The sequence below is a fragment of the Notamacropus eugenii genome, chromosome 2 (assembly GCF_028372415.1).
Source record: "Notamacropus eugenii isolate mMacEug1 chromosome 2, mMacEug1.pri_v2, whole genome shotgun sequence".
Taxonomy (NCBI): domain Eukaryota; kingdom Metazoa; phylum Chordata; class Mammalia; order Diprotodontia; family Macropodidae; genus Notamacropus; species Notamacropus eugenii.
Genome location: NC_092873.1, coordinates 359,291,878 through 359,308,777, shown reverse-complemented (window position 1 = coordinate 359,308,777; position 16,900 = coordinate 359,291,878). Strand labels below are relative to the sequence as shown.

At 42.7% G+C, this 16,900-nt stretch overlaps 1 protein-coding gene across 2 annotated transcripts; it reads right to left on the bottom strand.

Moving 5' to 3' along the window:
• Window positions 1-9,245: 9,245 nt before the first annotated feature.
• On the bottom strand, window positions 9,246-11,660 carry RAMP2 (receptor activity modifying protein 2). 2 transcript variants are annotated; one of them, XM_072646582.1, is made up of 4 exons: window positions 11,319-11,660; window positions 10,435-10,506; window positions 9,955-10,072; window positions 9,246-9,740 (listed from the first exon to the last, which is right to left on the bottom strand). In XM_072646582.1, the coding sequence occupies exons 1-4, from the start codon at window positions 11,413-11,415 to the stop codon at window positions 9,482-9,484; spliced, it is 546 nt and encodes a 181-aa protein (XP_072502683.1). In that variant the 5' UTR covers window positions 11,416-11,660; the 3' UTR covers window positions 9,246-9,481. The 2 variants fall into 2 exon arrangements, with proteins under 2 accessions (XP_072502683.1, XP_072502682.1); XM_072646581.1 differs by having other exon boundaries at window positions 11,111-11,550.
• Window positions 11,661-16,900: the final 5,240 nt, after the last annotated feature.

Sequence of the window (16,900 nt, the reverse complement as noted above, 5' to 3'; positions counted from 1 at the left end):
ACTGCCCACAGGATATCTCCACGGGCTGCCAACTCAGACTCATGGTTTTTTTTGAAACTAGATTCATCCTCTTTGCTCCCAAACCAGCCCCTCCTGACTTCATTCTGTTGGCAAGTGCAACAATATTTACCCAGCCTTCCATTTTCAAGACCTTGGTGATTATCTCTGGCTCTTTCCCTTCCTTCATTCTCCTATCCAATCAGTTGCCACACCACATTGACTCTACTTTTGCAATCTCCCACATCCATCCCTTCCCCTTTATTCCTACCACCCCTCACCTCCCACTAGTCCTTCTCTGCCAACCGCTGTATTACGATAACCTCCTAAAAGATCTTTGTGCTCCCACTCTTTCTTCCCCTTTTTCCCTTCCTTTATCCTTCACACTTCTGTCAGACTAATCTTTCTAATGATTCCTGGCAATGTCACTCCTGTTTAAGACATTTCAATTGGTTCTTATTGACATCTACTGAGCAAAATTTTCCTTTGCTTGGCATCCAAGACCCTCGAAAACCCGACATTACCTTAACATTTCAGTCCCATCTCCTCACATATTCTTCACGCCAACCAAATTGAGCTGTTTTATGTCCTTGTAATATTTTTTCCCTATTCTGTTCCTTTATTAATATTGTTTCTTCTATTCCTTGAATGCCCTCTCCTCAAGAAGAATACTCAGTAGAAACACCACTTGCTGGTTCTGGTGGCAAAAGACCAAAGTTCAAATCTTATTTCCAGGGCTTACATTTTGGGGAACCTGGAGCAAGTCTTAACTTCCTTTGGTCTCAGTTTCTCCTGCTTCAGATCTGTGATTCTCCCCTCCAGCCCCACCTAACTGACCATCTTCACATAGCTGAAATCTTACCTCCTCCATTAAGTCTCCCCCAATTCCTCCCCAGCAGAAATTGGCCTTCTTTCCTTAGAAAGAGAACTCAGAGTACTTGATACTTTTCTTAGGCTCTTATTGTTTTCAATTTTGTCTTCTCTTCACTTCTAGATTACTATTAAAGGTAAGGATTGTGCCCTGTTTACCTTTGAATCTCTCCCAGAGCAAAGGCCAGTGCCTTGCAAATAGAAAACAGTGATATTTGAATAAGGGTCACTTTTTAAAAAAAAAATTATGCTTTTTTGCTTATGTCCCCAAAGTCCTCTTCTCTTGTCTCTATGCATTTTACTCCTAAATCTCTATCTCTGACCTCTCCTGAACTCTTGGTGTCTCCCACTACCCACAAGACATCTCCATCTGGATGCCATCTCAAATTCATTGTTTCTGAAGTTAAATTCATTTATTTTATCCCCAAACTAGCCCCTCCTAACTTTATTCTTTTTGTAAGTGCAATAATACTTACCCTGTCTTCAATATCCAAGACCTTGGTGTCCTTAAAGGGTATGTGAGTGCTTCTACATCTGCTTAAGCTCTAAGAAGATCTTCTGCGTTAGAGAATGGGCTTGATGACAGATTTAATATCTGCCACTTGAGGACTAACCTAGCTATATTCAGAGAGGCTCATCTCTAGGTTAGCCACAAAGTAATGAAGTTTTTGGCTCTAGCAACCATCAAAGACTCTTCACTAAGTCATGGGGAAGTTATAATCTGTGTAGATGCAAGGGGTAACACAAAACTGTAAACTTTGTATCTTCCCAGTACCTAGCATATTAACCTATATTTTGTGAGGATTTAATAAAATTTCACTGAAATGATTAAGTCTGAGTGTATCCCAGGAATATCCATGGGAGAGAATGGGTGTGATGTTGGATATATGTGTGTTCATGGGAGGAGTAGATATGCATATAAGACAAGGGAGGTCAAATCCTTTGAGGTATTTCCCTGAGAAGTACCTGAAGAACACATATGTATTCATGGAAAGAAAAGGTCTGTCCTGGGAAGAGAGTAATTGGAGCTTGGGCATCAGACTGTTGGATCTATTGGTAAAGGATGATTGTGTCCACCGGGAGAAGAGAGAGGTTCATAGTAAGGGCAGGTATATCCCAGGGAATACACTAGTAATACTATAACCAGAGAAGTTGAACAGAGGCCAAGCAAAATGTATTTCAAGCAATTATTGTGCCATTGTTATTAAAGGAGCAGAAAAGATGGCATCCATTGCTGGAGAACTATCAATTTGGCAGCAATCTTAGTGCATTTAGGTGGGCTGAGTTTTTCTCAGAGCAAAAATCAGATCTAGAATTCAGGAGAGACACAATTGTGTTGTCTGAGAACCAGGGAAGTCTTTCCTTGACATGGGTTTGTCAGTCAGTCAGTCAATGTACAAAATGTTACTACATACCAGGCACTATGCTAAGAGAAGGGATTACAAAAAAAGTGGCAAAAACTAGAGAGACATCATGCAAACAAGTAATTACATATAAGAGATATAAAACATAAAATGGGAGGCAATCTCAGAGGTAAAGTATTTCATTTCTTCCTGAGGTAGGGGGTGGTGAGGGGGAGTCAAAGGAACATAGATATTAAGTTAGAAGAGAAATCAAAATTTATTTTGTAATGTTAATGAGAGTTAAAGATCTTCCCCACCCATTAACGGAAGCTTGATTATGTGAGATTTTTGTTGTTGTTGTTGGAAGGCCCATACCTTTTGTTAATTTCTAATGAGGCACTGGTTCTCAAGGGTTGTGATGACCTCTGGCTTTGAAAAGTATATAAATACTCTGAGGTGAGGTTTTACTTTGGGGATTAGTTTTTGGAAGAAGGTTTGTGTGTCAGATGAGACTCTGGGAAGTCATTAAGGAGCTCCCCGCTTTGAAAACTCAGATGTTGGTGCTTCTCTCTCTGGTAACTATATATGTATTGCTTACAGTCAGACAGTTGGAAGCCCTGTCTGTTGATCTTAATTTCTGTTTGTATTTTCTCTGAAGTTAAGGGTGCTAACTTTTTCCCCTGAACTAAGTGAATGATATTTGTGCTTGATTAAAATAGATTGTTAACCTCTCAAAAGGTGCTTTCCTTTTAGAAAAGCAGATCTAAGAGCCTATACAGCAGGCCCTCCTGTATATACCGGGGTCCTTGCTGTTCCATACTTAGGGTAGAGGACTGTGAGATGTTGCCCAGGTATCCTGTGGCCTTTGCTGGACTTGATATTTGTTCCTATGGCAGGATGTCAGTCCACTGACCTGGGAAAGACCCTGTAGCCATTACTGGAGCTTAGCCTAAGGAGGAGGCTCAGTATTATTGTTTCCTATGGTTCAAAGGTCCTTTCTCATATTGACTCCAATGAAAAACCCTCCACATCTTGGCTCCCACTTCCATTTTCATTCTTATTTCATAACTATTCTCCTTCAGGAATGCTACGTTCTGACCAAACTAGACTATTTGGCACAATCCATCTCTGACTTCTGTGGGTCCTTCCAAACAGTTCCCTCCTTATCATTATTTCTCAGAATCTTAGTCTTCCACAAGGTTCTCTATAGATGTCACCTCCTACCTGAGGCCTTCCCTTCCCTACATTGTGCCCCCACCTGCTGTGTTGTTTAATGCTCTCTCCTTCCTCAAATCACCTTGCATGTACTTAATTGTGTATATTTCACATCTCTCAGTAGAGCATAAGCTCCTTGAAGGCAGGCACTGTTTCATTTTTGTCTTTGTTTCTCCAGTTCCTAGCACATAGCAGGCCTTTTATCCACGTATACTGAATTGAATTGACAGGTTAGCCCAGGTGGTGTTGGAAGTGGTTTATACTTCCAAATTAATATTCCTAAAATACAAAAATATATTTCATTGCCCTACTCAAGAAGCTTCAATGGCTCCCTATTGTTCCTAGGAAAAAAATAAACTGAACTTAGCATATATAAGTCATAACCTTCCTTTTTAGACTTGTTGCAGGGTAGTGCAGTGGATAGAGTGCTGGGAATGAATTCAGGAAGGGCTTAGTTCAAATCCAGCCTCAGGTGCTTGCTAGCTGTGTGAACCTGGGAAAGTCATTTGACCACTATTTGCCTCAGTCTCCCCATCTGTAAAATGGGGAGGATATGAGCACCAACCTTCTAGGCGGGAGGGTTGTTGTGAGGATTAAATAAGATAATAATTGCAAAGTGCTCAGCATGGTGCCCAGCACATAGTAAGCACTACTTAAATGTTAGCCATTATTATTGTTGTTACAGATTAGTAGCCTTCATACTTCAACCAATCTGGCCTATTTGCTATTTTTTTGAACTCCACATCCCACTTCCCTCCTTTGCACAAGCTGTCCCCTATGTTTTTTCATTTCTGTCTCTTGGAAACCTTTCTTCAAGGCTCATCAAATGTGTCACCTCCTATGGGAAGCCTTTCCTAATCCCCTTGGCTGTTAGTACTTTGTCTTCTCAAAAAACAAACGTATATATATGTACACACACATATGTATATATATATGTATATATATTACATGTAGTTTTCTCTATATTTACATGTATCTCTCTATATACATGTATCTATATATTTATAGCTATACTTATCTCTCTATATATCTATATACCTGTTAACATGTACCTCTCCTCCCCTCCCCTCCCACCTTTCATCTCCCAATAGGCTCTTAAAGTACAAGGAGTGTTTTGTTTTTGTTTTTGTCTTTGGATTCCCATCATCTAGCCCTAGACCTGGTCCCTAGTAGATGCTTAATAAATGTTTGTTAGAAATACTCTTTAAGTAATAAAGAATGACTTAAAATAATTAGAATACCACTCATCCGTATGGCTAAGTATGACCATACTACCTAAATGAATTTACAGATTTAATCCTCTTCCCAAACCACCAAGGCAGAACTTTTTAGAACTAGCCAAAATAATGACAGAATTTGTTTGGAGTAACAAAAGGTCCAAAATCTCAAAGGGAATAATGGAAAAATCAACCAGTTGCTCAATCAACAGACATTTACAGGCCTCTCCTGTGCAGCACTCTGTTGGGTGCTGGGGATACAAAAAAAAAGAAATGAAACTCTCCAGGCTCTCAAGGAGTTTCTGATAGTTTGCAATTCTTCTCTTCAGGTTTTGAATCTTTTGTTCCTCCACGTATCCTTTGGGATCATGGGATCGCACACTTAGCACTGAAAGTGCCCCCAGAAGTTATCAAGTCTAATTCTCTTATCTTACAGATAAGGAAATGGAGGCCCAGAGAGGTAAAGTGATTCACCCCAGGGAACACAAGCAGGAAGAGACAGAAACATTATGAGAGACTTGTAAATTACAGAATAAATTTATCCAGGATAAACACAAGGTAGCTATCTGGCACAGTGGATAGAGTTCCAGGTCTGAAGTCAGGAAAACTCATCTTCCTGAATTTAAATCTGATCTCAGATACTTAGGAGCTATGTGATTCTGGGCAAGTCATTAACCTTATTTACCTCAGTTCCCTCATCTGTAAAATGAGCTGGAGAAAGAAATGGCAAACCACGCCAGTATCTGTGCCAAGGAAACCCTGAGTGGGGTCACAAAGAGTTGGACAGGACTGAAATGCTTAAACAACAACAACCAAAGTTAGGGAAGGAGGACCTTGAAGTGGAGGGGATCAAGAAAGATTTCCTGTAGAAAGTGGTGAAGTTGTAAAAAAAAGGGGAATAGCACTTCTAGAACTCAAGTTACATTATGAAGAAGTAATCACCAAAGTTAGTTGGTACTGAGTAGAAAATAGGAAAGTAGATCAATAGAACAGACTAGATAAAAAAGAGACAGAAAAAAATTGAACTCCATAACTTAGTTTCTTCAATAAGCTTAGAACATAAATTACTTGGAGGAGAGTTCCATATTTCATAAGAACTGCTAGGGAAATTGGAAAGAAATTTAATCACAACCAAAGAAGAAGCCACAATAAATTCAAAAATGGATATGTGACCAGAATATTAAAGGTCATGTCATAACAAATTTAAAAGAGAATGAGATCAGATACCTTTCACAATTATGGCTGAGGTTGGGTGGGAAGGAAAAGCAAAGGGTTCTTAATTAAGAAAGGAACAGAGATGATTACAACACATATAAAAGATTATTCTGTAAAGTTTTTGCATGAACAAAATCAATGTGACTAGAATAAGATGCTGCCAATTGTTGGGAAAAAAAACCTTTGAATTGAACATCACTGATAAAGGTCTAATAATCAATATAAGGTAGAAAGATAGCTAATATATACAGAGAACAGATATATAAGACTAAGAGCCATTCACTAGCATGTGGACAACATAGTGCAGTGCAAAAGCCATAGGATTTGGAGTAAGAGGATCTGAGTTTGAACCCTAATACTGTCACTTACCTTGGGCAAAGTAACTTTATATTCCTGGTCCTCAGTTTCTTCATGTATAAGATAAGAGGTTTGTACTTGATAATCTCTAAATTTGCTTTCCAGCTCTAAATCTATGATCCTGATCACAATGGATAAATGGTCAAAGGATATAAACTAACAGTTCTCAAGACAAGAATTGCAAACTATTAACAATCATACGAAAGATAGCCCTAAATAATTTAAAAGAAATGTAATCAAAACTTCTCTGAGGTTTTACCTCATACCTAGCAAATTGTCAAAGAGGACAAAGATGGAAATAGTCTATGCTAAAGAGACTTCAGAAAGAGAAGTACGCTATTGATAGACTGGTGAATTGCTTCTAGGAAGGAATTGGGAATTATGTTAAAAATGACTAAAATGTTCATATCTTTTGATGTAGAGATGCCACTGCTAACATATCTCAAAAAAAAAGTCCAAATAGAAAGAAAAGTCCCATATATAATCAAATTTTCATAGAAGCATTTTTTTTGTTTTAGCAAAGAACTGAAAATATACACCCATCCATTGGGAATGGCTAAATAAAGAATGGTTTATGATTGTAATAAAATATTACACTGTCATAAGATATGATGAATATGAAGAATTCAGAAAGCATGAGAAGATCTTTGAATTGCTATAGAGTGACATCAGCAGAATGATTATACTGACCAAACTTGGCAGTAGAGAAAAGATGAGAAAATGTACCTCCTCCACTTCTTTGCAAAGGTGAGAGATGAGGTATATGGAACATTGCATGTACTGTTAGGTACTGTTGATATGTTGTTTAGTTTACTTCACTGATTTTTTTTCTCTTTCTCTTTAATAAAAGATTCTTTGTGATGGATTGTTGGTTAGGGGAGGGGAAAGAGATATATTTGGAAATGAAATTGCTGCAAAAACAAAACATATCCTTAAAAATTTTTTTAAAAAATATTTGTTGGATTGCATTGGACTGGATTGGATTGGATTGGAGAAGGGCCAACCAACAACAGCCTTCTTACCATGAGTACACAGCAGTTCAGGGAACCTTGTTTCCAAGGAGTAGGAGAAGCCCTTGGCAAACAAGATGGTTAGAAGTCAAGCCTCTGCACTGGTGGGAAAGATATAAGCAAAAAAAAAAAAAAAAAAGGCAGGACCCCACAATCTACTACTTCCTCATAGAAGCCACAAAGGACAAATGGAGCAGAGGGAACAATAGGACTGGCCATTAGCACTAACTAATCAACCAGCCAGTCCTTTGAGAGAAGAGCAAAGAGATTATGGAACATTGAAACATCAAAACATGAAAAACAGATATGGAATGACTGATATGAGGGAAGGTAGCCAGTTGACAACAGATGGATATAAATAATATGGCAATCAAATTGTAACCCAATAGAAAGGATGTTCTTGTTCCTGCTGGTGTGAACCAGTTCCACATCCCCACATACACCCTACTCTCCACCCATCCAGGTAGGAGACTAAACATTTCCCTCTACAACAGAGAAGAAAGTAAAAGGGGTAGGATCTTAAAGGATACCCATATCCAGCATTGTATTAATAATAGTGAGCTCTTTAAGGTTTGCTAAGCTCTTAACAAATATCTTATTCTCTCCTCACAACAATCCTGGTATTATTTATCCTCATTTTACAGATGAGGAAACTGAGGCAGGCATTGGTTAAGTCATCTTCTCAGGGTCACACAGCTAAGAGACATTTAAGGCTGGATTCTGAACTCAGGAGGAATGATATTTCTTGCCGAGGTGTATCTCTGCTGGTTTGTATGGTTTGCAGAGGAAAAAGTCAAATTTAGGTAAGCCTCTGGAGCTCAGGAGAGGCACAGGAGCATTATCTGGGAGGTCCCTGGAATGGCTCTAGTGCAGGCATCTTTGCATTTTTTCCCCTGGGTACTGATTGGCAAGAAGACTAAGAGGGGAGAGTGCATTCTGTGTATTCTTTCCCCAGGCATCTTGAATCCTTCTTACCCAGAAGCCTTTTTTTCTAGAACTTATAACTCTAAGAGCCATTTGAGTGAGACCAGGTATCTGTTGAGTATATGTATGTTAATGGAGAAGAAAGGAGTGTGCTTGAAGGAATCTAAATGTATCCCATATTATCAGACAGGCATGTTTACAGGAAAGAAGGGGTGTGTCCTAGGAGATGTATATCCATGAGAACAGAGTCATATATAGGAAGGACAGATGTGCTGCATGGTACAAATAGGTGTGTCCCGGGCAATGTACCTGAGGCACACAGATATTACTCATAAAGAGGAACGATGTGTATTTTGAGGGGATTGGGTAACTCCCAGGAAGCAAATAGGGATATCCAAGGGCAGATGTATACCCAAAGGAGACTTTGTGTCCAAAGGAGTGGGCGTCTTTGTGGGAAGGACATGGGATCATAAGTCAGTAATTGTGTTCTGGGGCAACTGCCAAGTGTGGTACGGTAAAGTCCACTCCACCATCTTGGGTCATTTCATTGGGCCCATCCACCTTTGAGTGTCCTTGATTTGCATGGACACCAGAGGGCAGCACATGGCCAGGCTGCAGTTTGGTGTCTAGAACTGTAGATAACACTTCTGTCTTAGAGGGAGAGGGGAGAACAGGGACCAGGAGGGACCTCAGTGTGACTGGGAGAGAGCCTCTGTTACATACTGCTGTCTGTCCTGGACCTCTTTGGATGAATCTCCTTGGAGTCCTCTTAGAATGTCTAGCCCTTCAGGCCCTACAAAGGGAACTAAGGCCAGGAAAGTAAGGATATTATATTTCCCCCTCCCTGCACCCCCTCCCCCCATCATATCTTCCTATCCAGGGCGGATGGGAGTTGTTTCCTGAATGTTTCCTGGAGCTGGGTTAGGAGCAGTGTCAGGAAGGGCCCTACCCTCAGAGGAAGGAGCAGGAATGGAGGAAAAGATCAGGAAAGCTTTTATGAGAGGGAGTGTGGACTCCATCTGGTTCCTTCCATCCTTGCGACTTGAAGCCCAGGGATCATGCCATAAACAAAGACTCTGAGAGATAAGACACATGACTTTATGGAGAACTTCTATGGGGAAAACCCAACAATTGGTTTATTTGTTATGGTAATTCTAGAGCCCATGTTCCCATCTGTCTTTCCCTTTCTGCCCCCATTTCCCCCAGAAGTTCAGACTGAGCTTCCCCAAGGGGTTATTGAGGGCAGGGTGGGGTAGGGGTGATGGAATAGAGTCCCAGGGAGGAGAGGAACTGGAAATTAGACTGAGATATTTTGATGAGGGGTAGGGATGTTTTATGTCTGGACCTCACTGTCCTTACTCCGCCATACCACCAGGGTAACAAGGAAAGGGATAAGGCAGATGGGAGCAATGATCAGTGCGAGCAGCACCTCCTCTGGGGGGTCAAAGAAGAGGGGCCGACGCTCTAATGAGCAGTTGGCAAAGTACATCTGGTGGCTCTGGAAGATGATCTGCTCAGCCCAGGGATTGGGGAAACCCAGTTTGAAAAATTCTGCCAGTTTCTCCAGGCAGTATTGTAAGTTGCTGTATGGCCTGTGGGGGTGGGGGAAAGGGTAAAATGAGAATCAGAATGAGGGAGGACTGGGGAAAGGCCATCTCCTGTACCCCAGACCCAGGGCCCTGCCTTCATTTGTACTTCATTCTTCAAGATAATCCCCAGCCCTTCGAAGTAGGTTCCCACCCATTAGGTTCTGGTCTATTACCCCAGGCCCATGGCCTAGTTCCCAGCCCAGCCTCTGCCTCCTACCTGCTGATCATGTCCCATTCACACCAGTCCTCTCTGCTGATGTTTCCCATGTGTTCCTCATAGTCCGACCAGCATTGTCTGGCTGTTAGTTCATAGTTCTGCTCAGAGGTCACCTCCACTATAGGCACAAATGCAAAAGGTCCTTCACACCTGTGTGCCTTGGTGCCTTTCCACTCTTACAACTCTGAACATCTTCCCCACCAAAGGTATCTCTCCTCCTCCTTCCAAATCCTGAGATTCCATGGAAGCCCTGGATACTCTCAAACTCCTTAATCAACTAAGGAGCTTAAAATAGCAAAAGACATAGAGGGAGAAAAGGAAACAAAGGGGAAGGGCAATAATTGTGTTTACCAGGGCAGGGGACAGGGAGCAGCCAGATAGAGAGAACAATGTAGGTATATAGGGAATGCCCCGGGGAAGCATTGCCAGGAATTGGACCCTTCTTTTAATGCCACTTTTCTTCAGTCATTGGACACTCACCATTTTGCCATTTAGAGGGTTCCGTGATATCAGGGACTGTCTGAGCTTCAGAGCCTCGGGCATTTAGGGTAACTGTGGGAAGAAGAAGCTATGAACTGAAGTGAGACAGCAAGTCCTGGGGATCAACCTCAGTCCAGTGCTGCAAGGGTAATGCAGAAAGGATGGGAGCAAGGATTAAGGAGAAGGGAAAGGAGAAAGGATGGCCAGGGACAGCCTTTCAAGAATCCATGCATGGGTTGGCAAAAGTGATGTGTTTGGAGTCAGAAGGCCCAGGTGCTTTGGAGTCCCAGAGCAAGGAAGATTTGGATATCTCGATCAAGCTTCATGGCAATGATCAAGTCACCCAATCCCTCACAATCTCTGTTTTCCATTTTTTGTAAAATCGGGGCAGTAACACTTAACTACCTTCCTGACAAGGGCTGCTTCAAGACCGGTGCTCTGCAAACTGCTATGTCAATGTAAGCTCTCCTGACTTAGCTGCTGGTAAGACTAAGTTAGTCTGGCTTGGGACTTACTAGGGCAAAGGGGACTACTGAGTCTTTCATGCATAGGTTTTTCCAAGCTCCCGGAAGGAACTGGTTGGGACAGGCCCCTGCTAGAAAGAAAAGTCAGGCCACAGCTTCCTTGAACCCGTACTCCTCCCCCACAAAGTTCTTCCTTTCCTCCTCATCCTTACCCTTTTCCCCACAGTGCTCGGACCTTCCTCGAGAGGGTGTAGGGTGGAGGGCTTCAAGACACATGGTGCGCCAAATTCGGAGCCACCTCTCTCTCAGTAGCCCTAACTCCTCCATCCCGGTCCTTCACACCCGTCCTTCCTCCTGCCCCTCTCCTCAGCCCCTCTTTCTGGCTCCCTTTCCCCAGGCCCCGGGAAGCATCTCACTCACAACAGAGCAGGAGGAGGAGCCAGAGGGGGCTTCGAAGTCTGGCTGGGGTCGCAGGGAGATGAGGAGAGCCAGAACAGCCGGTTCCGATTGAGACCATGGTGCAGCCGAAGCAGAGAGGCAGCTGGCGGACCCAGAGCCAGGGCCAGGGCGGGGGGCTGGACGCCTATATCCCCGGCCCTAGCCGCAGGAAGCGGCGCCGTTTCCTCCGAGGGGCTGGGGCAGCAGTGGACACGTGGGGGGCGGGGGACGCCCCGGACCGGACGGCTAGAGGGGGAGTCAGCTTCCCCTCCCCACCCGGTGGCCTCTTCTTCTCTTCCTGCCCCGCCAAAACTTTGACTCTCCTCCCCTTCAAAGCGAGGCGCCCCGACTCGCTGGACAGCTCCCCCTCGAAGCCTGGAAACTAAGCAGTTTGCAGTTCTCTGAGAGAGGACCCTTGAACTCTCTAATCGTGCAATCCTAGATTCCCGAACTCCCTGTTCTTCTCCCTTTAGTCGCCCCGTTTCCTCCTTGGAAGTGGGGGAACTCAAGTTGCTTTAGGGGGTCTAAGAACAGGGAATTTAGTTTAGTTGAGCTGGAAGTTTGGGGGCTCAGGCTGAGGTCGCTGGCCTCACTGAACTAATGTATGGATTTGGGGACTGCAGCAGACTGGGGTGGAGAATAGGAACTGGGAACGAGCTAGGGGCTGCCTGGAGCTGGGCCTTGGGCCGGGTAACTCAGAATTTCTTTTCCAGGGGAACACCCTCTGATGTCAGCCCAGTCTAACTCGAGAGGAGGAGGGGAGGGAAAGGGGCCTCTTTGGGCGGGGAAAGGGCCTGGGCAAGGGGGGACTGGAGCCTTGTTATCCTCCCTTCAGGGTCGCTGGCTCTTAGGAGGATAAGCAGTGGGTTAGTGGATAGGAAGGTGAGAGCTCCTATGGGAATTAGCGTTGGGTCCTAAGAGCATCAAAGAAAGGAATATGAATGGATTCTCATGATGGTGTCCAGAACCCAGCATGACAGATAGGGGCAGATAGAACAAATTCTCAAAATTCTGTGGAGTTAAAACCTGGAGGGAATGGAATAAGGTTAGAGGTGCTGACTCAACCTGAATAATGACAGTCACAGTCAACATCATCTCCCCTGAAACTGACCCTAAATTGTTCCTATTGCCTCCACAAGTTTCCTGATTTCGCCCCTACTAAACAACTTCAAATATCTAAGTATCCCCTTACCTCAATATATGCCTTGGGTAAGCCTAGATTCCCTGCTCAGCTCTACTAAATCTTTAACTACTGGATGTAGTTGTCTAGGATATGGACTAGAATTAGATTTGGGGCTGTGGGTTGTTATCATAATAGGGTTGAAGTGAAAGTTTAAGGTTAAATCACCTTCATTATCATGGTTCAGGTAGTTTGCACATCTGGGACCAAAAGAGGTGACTTGGACAGCTAAGGGTCTAAATGTCTGCTCTCAGACTTGGAGGTCTACTTAGTGGGGAAAGAGTTGGTAATTTTCCCTCTTCTAGTCTCTTTCCCCCATGTCTCTCTCCCTTCCATCCGGGTTCCACTTATACTTGCTGCTGGAAATACTCAGATGGATGTGGCCATGGTTTGAGGTTTGAGGACAAAGGGATTCACTTTATACATTCAGGTCTTATATTATTACCAACGTTATAACCATAATCAAAAAGAGGAGGAAAATAATGTTACACTAATTTAAAAACTTGTTTCTGACAGGCTTGTACTTAAATATAAGGATGCAGTATTAATAATTTGGGGACAGGCCATAGCCTACTTTTTTGATGTGGGAATGACTTGACTGACTAAATCAATCCACAGCCACCCTTCTATATGCATAAGGATTAGTCTGGCAGTAGTGTTAAGGGTTAGAGAAAGAGAAAAGGATGAATTGGAGGTGAAAAGTCTGTTTAGGTGGTTATTTCAGTAACATTAGTGAGAGATAAAGACCTGCACTAGGCTAACTATATCCCTGGAGGATTTAAATAACAAAGGATTTGCAGTAGCTGACCTAGTCCAGCCATCTCTCAAAGAATCACTTCAGGTTCAGAGGGAATTACTCCTTTGGAGGGGGAAATAATTTTTCCCTCTCTCTCATTTCCCTTCCACCCCTCACCCCCCATCCCCATTGACCATGTCATTGGAGAGAAGAGAAGAGACAAGGCATCCAGCCAAGAGCAGGGAGAAACAAACCAGGGATAAACATGGACATAGAGAGATGTTGAAGGATAGCTACCCAAGGAAGGAAACAATTACAAGGAGCCAGATCCCTTGTTCTAGAAAATAATGCTGACTATGGAATCCAGTACCCAGGTGATATGAATTTACCCCTTTGTCCCATGTGTATCCTGCCCATTTCCCTCACAACCAGTCTACTCTTCCCCTGGATTCTTTACACTTGTAAGAGAGTGTAGCCCAGGTTTCTTGTACCAAATGTTCTTATTAAACTACCTTGGTAATTGCCCTTTACAAAAAGCTAATTAAGTCAGCCTGATAATCAATGAGAAGAACATTAGAGTGGTCTCATCCATCATAGTATTAGAAATCTAGTCCTTCAGTGTTCCTTACTGAATCTCCCCCTTTAGGAACCCATTCTTTCAATTCCAAAAGAAGTTGGAAAAGAAGCCCCAGAGGCTCTGGGCACTGAAAAGGAGGAGCAGATTAAAGGAAAAAGATAGCCTAGTTTTAGAAGTGTTGAATATGAGTTAAAAGTGGGACATTTTGGTAGAGACTATTAGGCAGTTGGAAATACAGGTCTGGAACTTAGAAGAGAGTTTTTTAGAGCTAGTTTTTTAGAGGCTGAGAGTCATCAACACAGAGGTAATAGTTAAAGCTTATCCTCTTTAAGCACATTGAAGTGTGGCTTCTGAAAGGGTTGAGGAATGGTTGATATGGTGTTTTTGCCTGACAACTCTACCATGAGCAAAACAGAAGTCTGAATACATTTTTCAATCTGCCCAATGTCTTTGTTAATGTCAATCATGAGGGTGTGTGGAAAATCAAGGCAAATTTTAGTTGCCCAGAGAAGTTCATTAGTATCGTACCCCAATTCCATGATGGCATGCTTTCATGAGTTCTGGACAATGGATGATGCTCTCTGACTGGCCTAATTGCCGTGGGCTGCCCGGGTCCTCTTACTTATATCAGGTCTTTGGTGGCCAGCCAGATAAACATATGAGAGAAGAGACCTCCAGAGTCAAACAGGGGTGTAGGCTTTATTCCGGATACAAGCTACATGTCAGCATGCAGGGCTAGTGCTCCCCACGGGAGCCCCCTTCTCCCTCCCGAGGAGCAAGGAAGAACAACAACAACCCCCTCTCAGGCTTTCCTATCCCCATTTAAGCTCTCCCTGCTGCATAGTTCGCTCATGGACACTGTGCATGCTCTCAGCCCCTTAGCTAATTAACAAAAGGTGTGCTCAGAACACGGACCAATCTCAAGGGTAGGATGCTCTCCCCAGCAAGTTTCCACTGAGAAGAGGTGGAAAACGAGATAGCTCGTGTCTCACTCCTCAATTCCCAGCTGTTCTCTGGGGGGCCTCATACCTGACCCGAGACCGTTCACATGAGAACTGAGCTTACCTTAACAGCTCTCAAACTTTCCCAGTCACCAAAAGAGTGAAACAAAGCTTTATGCCTGCTCCCATACTTTTCAGCATGATATTTTCAGCAGTGTTCTCAGATGCCTTCAGAGAGGACAAAAATGGCATCAAGGTCAGTGACCACACTGAGGGTAAATTATTTAACTTGAAAAGGCTACACACCAAGACTAAAATGGAGAGTTGGTGCATGACTTTTTGCTTGCACATGATTGTGCACTCAGTGTAGCTTCTGAGACTGAGATGAAGCAGAATATGGATTGATTCTCTGCTGCTTGTGCTAATTTTGGTCTGACAGTTAACACCAAGAAGATACACCATCCAGCACCCCTCTACACCATCCATTCATGGAACCATCAGTTATAGCAAATGGAGACATTTTGAATGATGTGGATAAGTTCACTTACCGTGGTAGTACACTTTACAAGAATATGCACAAAGATGATGCACACATCGCCAGACATAGTTCAGTGTTTGGGTGACTGAAGGAAAATGTGAGAGAGAAGAGGTATTAGGCTGCCTACCAAACTGAAAGTCTACAGAACTGTTATGCTGACTCCATTGTACTATGCCTGTAAAACCTGGGCAATATACCAATGTCATGCCAGGAAACCAAATCACTTCTATTTGAATTGTCTTAGGAAGATTCTGAAGATCACCCGATAAGATAAGGTACTGGACACTGAGGTCCTTTCAAGAGCTGAATTGCCAAGCATTCAAACTCTACTACAGAGAGTGCAACTCCAGTGGGCTGGACGCATTGTTCAAATGCCAAAAGTATGTTTGCCTAAAAGACTATTTTATGGAGAATTCATATAAGGCAAGAGCTCACACAGAGGTCAAAAGAAGTGATGCAAGGACATTCTCAAGACATTCTCAATGTCTCTCTGAAGAACTTTGGGATTAATTGTAATACATGAGAGACACTGGCAAAGGACCCCCCAGCATGGCATGCTCACATCATAGAAGGCAACATGCTCTATGAGCAAAGGAGAATTGCAGTAGCTCAAAGGAAATGTGAGATGTGCAAATTTAGAGAGTTCTCCATTTCAAAAGTTCACGTGGACTATTTGAGTCTGACTTGTGGAAGAGTCTCTTACACCCCTATTGGTCTGATAAGCCACAGGTGGACACACTGTACCTTGGCCCCAACATAATGATGTCATTTTGAATCTTCTTCAAGAAAAGACAACAACCAACCAACCAGCTGAAATCACAAGAGTGAATTAGATTGAAAAGGTAAAGTACAGAAAGAGAGAAAAGAAGAGATCCAAAGACAAACCTTGGGAAATCTCAAGGGTTTGGGAAGAAAGTGAGAAGTCAACAACAACAAAAAAACAGAGAAAGAGCAAGTTGAGAGGTAAGAGGAGAACCAGAAGAATATATCATCATAGACTAAGAGAAAAGAGAGTATACAAGCAGGTGATCAATTGACCTAATATGGGGCTCTCAGGGGCTTTCTGAGGGTAGGAGAGACAATCAGGCTCTTTTTTTACACTTTCCCTATCATTTACATGGGCCACAACAGATAAATGAAAGACTAATGCACAAAATTCATGTATATAGAATCAAATGTATCTTTGCAGCTTAAAACAGTCTTGCTATGGATGGTGTGGTAAGAACAATATCTAACTCCTTCTCTCTCATACAAGTTAGGCTAATTTTTCCTAAATGACATTAAAAGCATACTCCAGACTTATTTGGCACAGGGGTTTAAAGGCTCCAGCTATTGACAACATTCCCTAGTCCCTTGAATACAAATGGACATCAGGTACTCCAGCTTCTCTCAGATGCTTGATTGGTGGACCATAGTAGGCAACTTATAAGCAGAGGACCTTTGCTATCGATAAGTAAATCTTCTTTTATTAACTATTGAATAACTTATGGATGTCTCATTTAATTTCAATATCAGACCTAGACTGCCAGGGGACTGGTTTAAATCAGGTCCAATCCAGAACAGATGATGAGGTTAAGAATAAAACAGCTAGT

Coding starts and splice junctions, on each gene's coding strand:
- RAMP2 (XM_072646581.1), bottom strand. CDS start 11,225: ATGGAGGAGTTAGGGCTACTGAGAGAGAGGTGGCTCCGAATTTGGCGC. Junction 10,507..11,110: donor CGAGCACTGTGGGGAAAAGG/GTAAGGATGAGG, acceptor TTCTTCCCACAG/TTACCCTAAATGCCCGAGGC. Junction 9,741..9,954: donor GAATGGGACATGATCAGCAG/GTAGGAGGCAGA, acceptor CCACCCCCACAG/GCCATACAGCAACTTACAAT.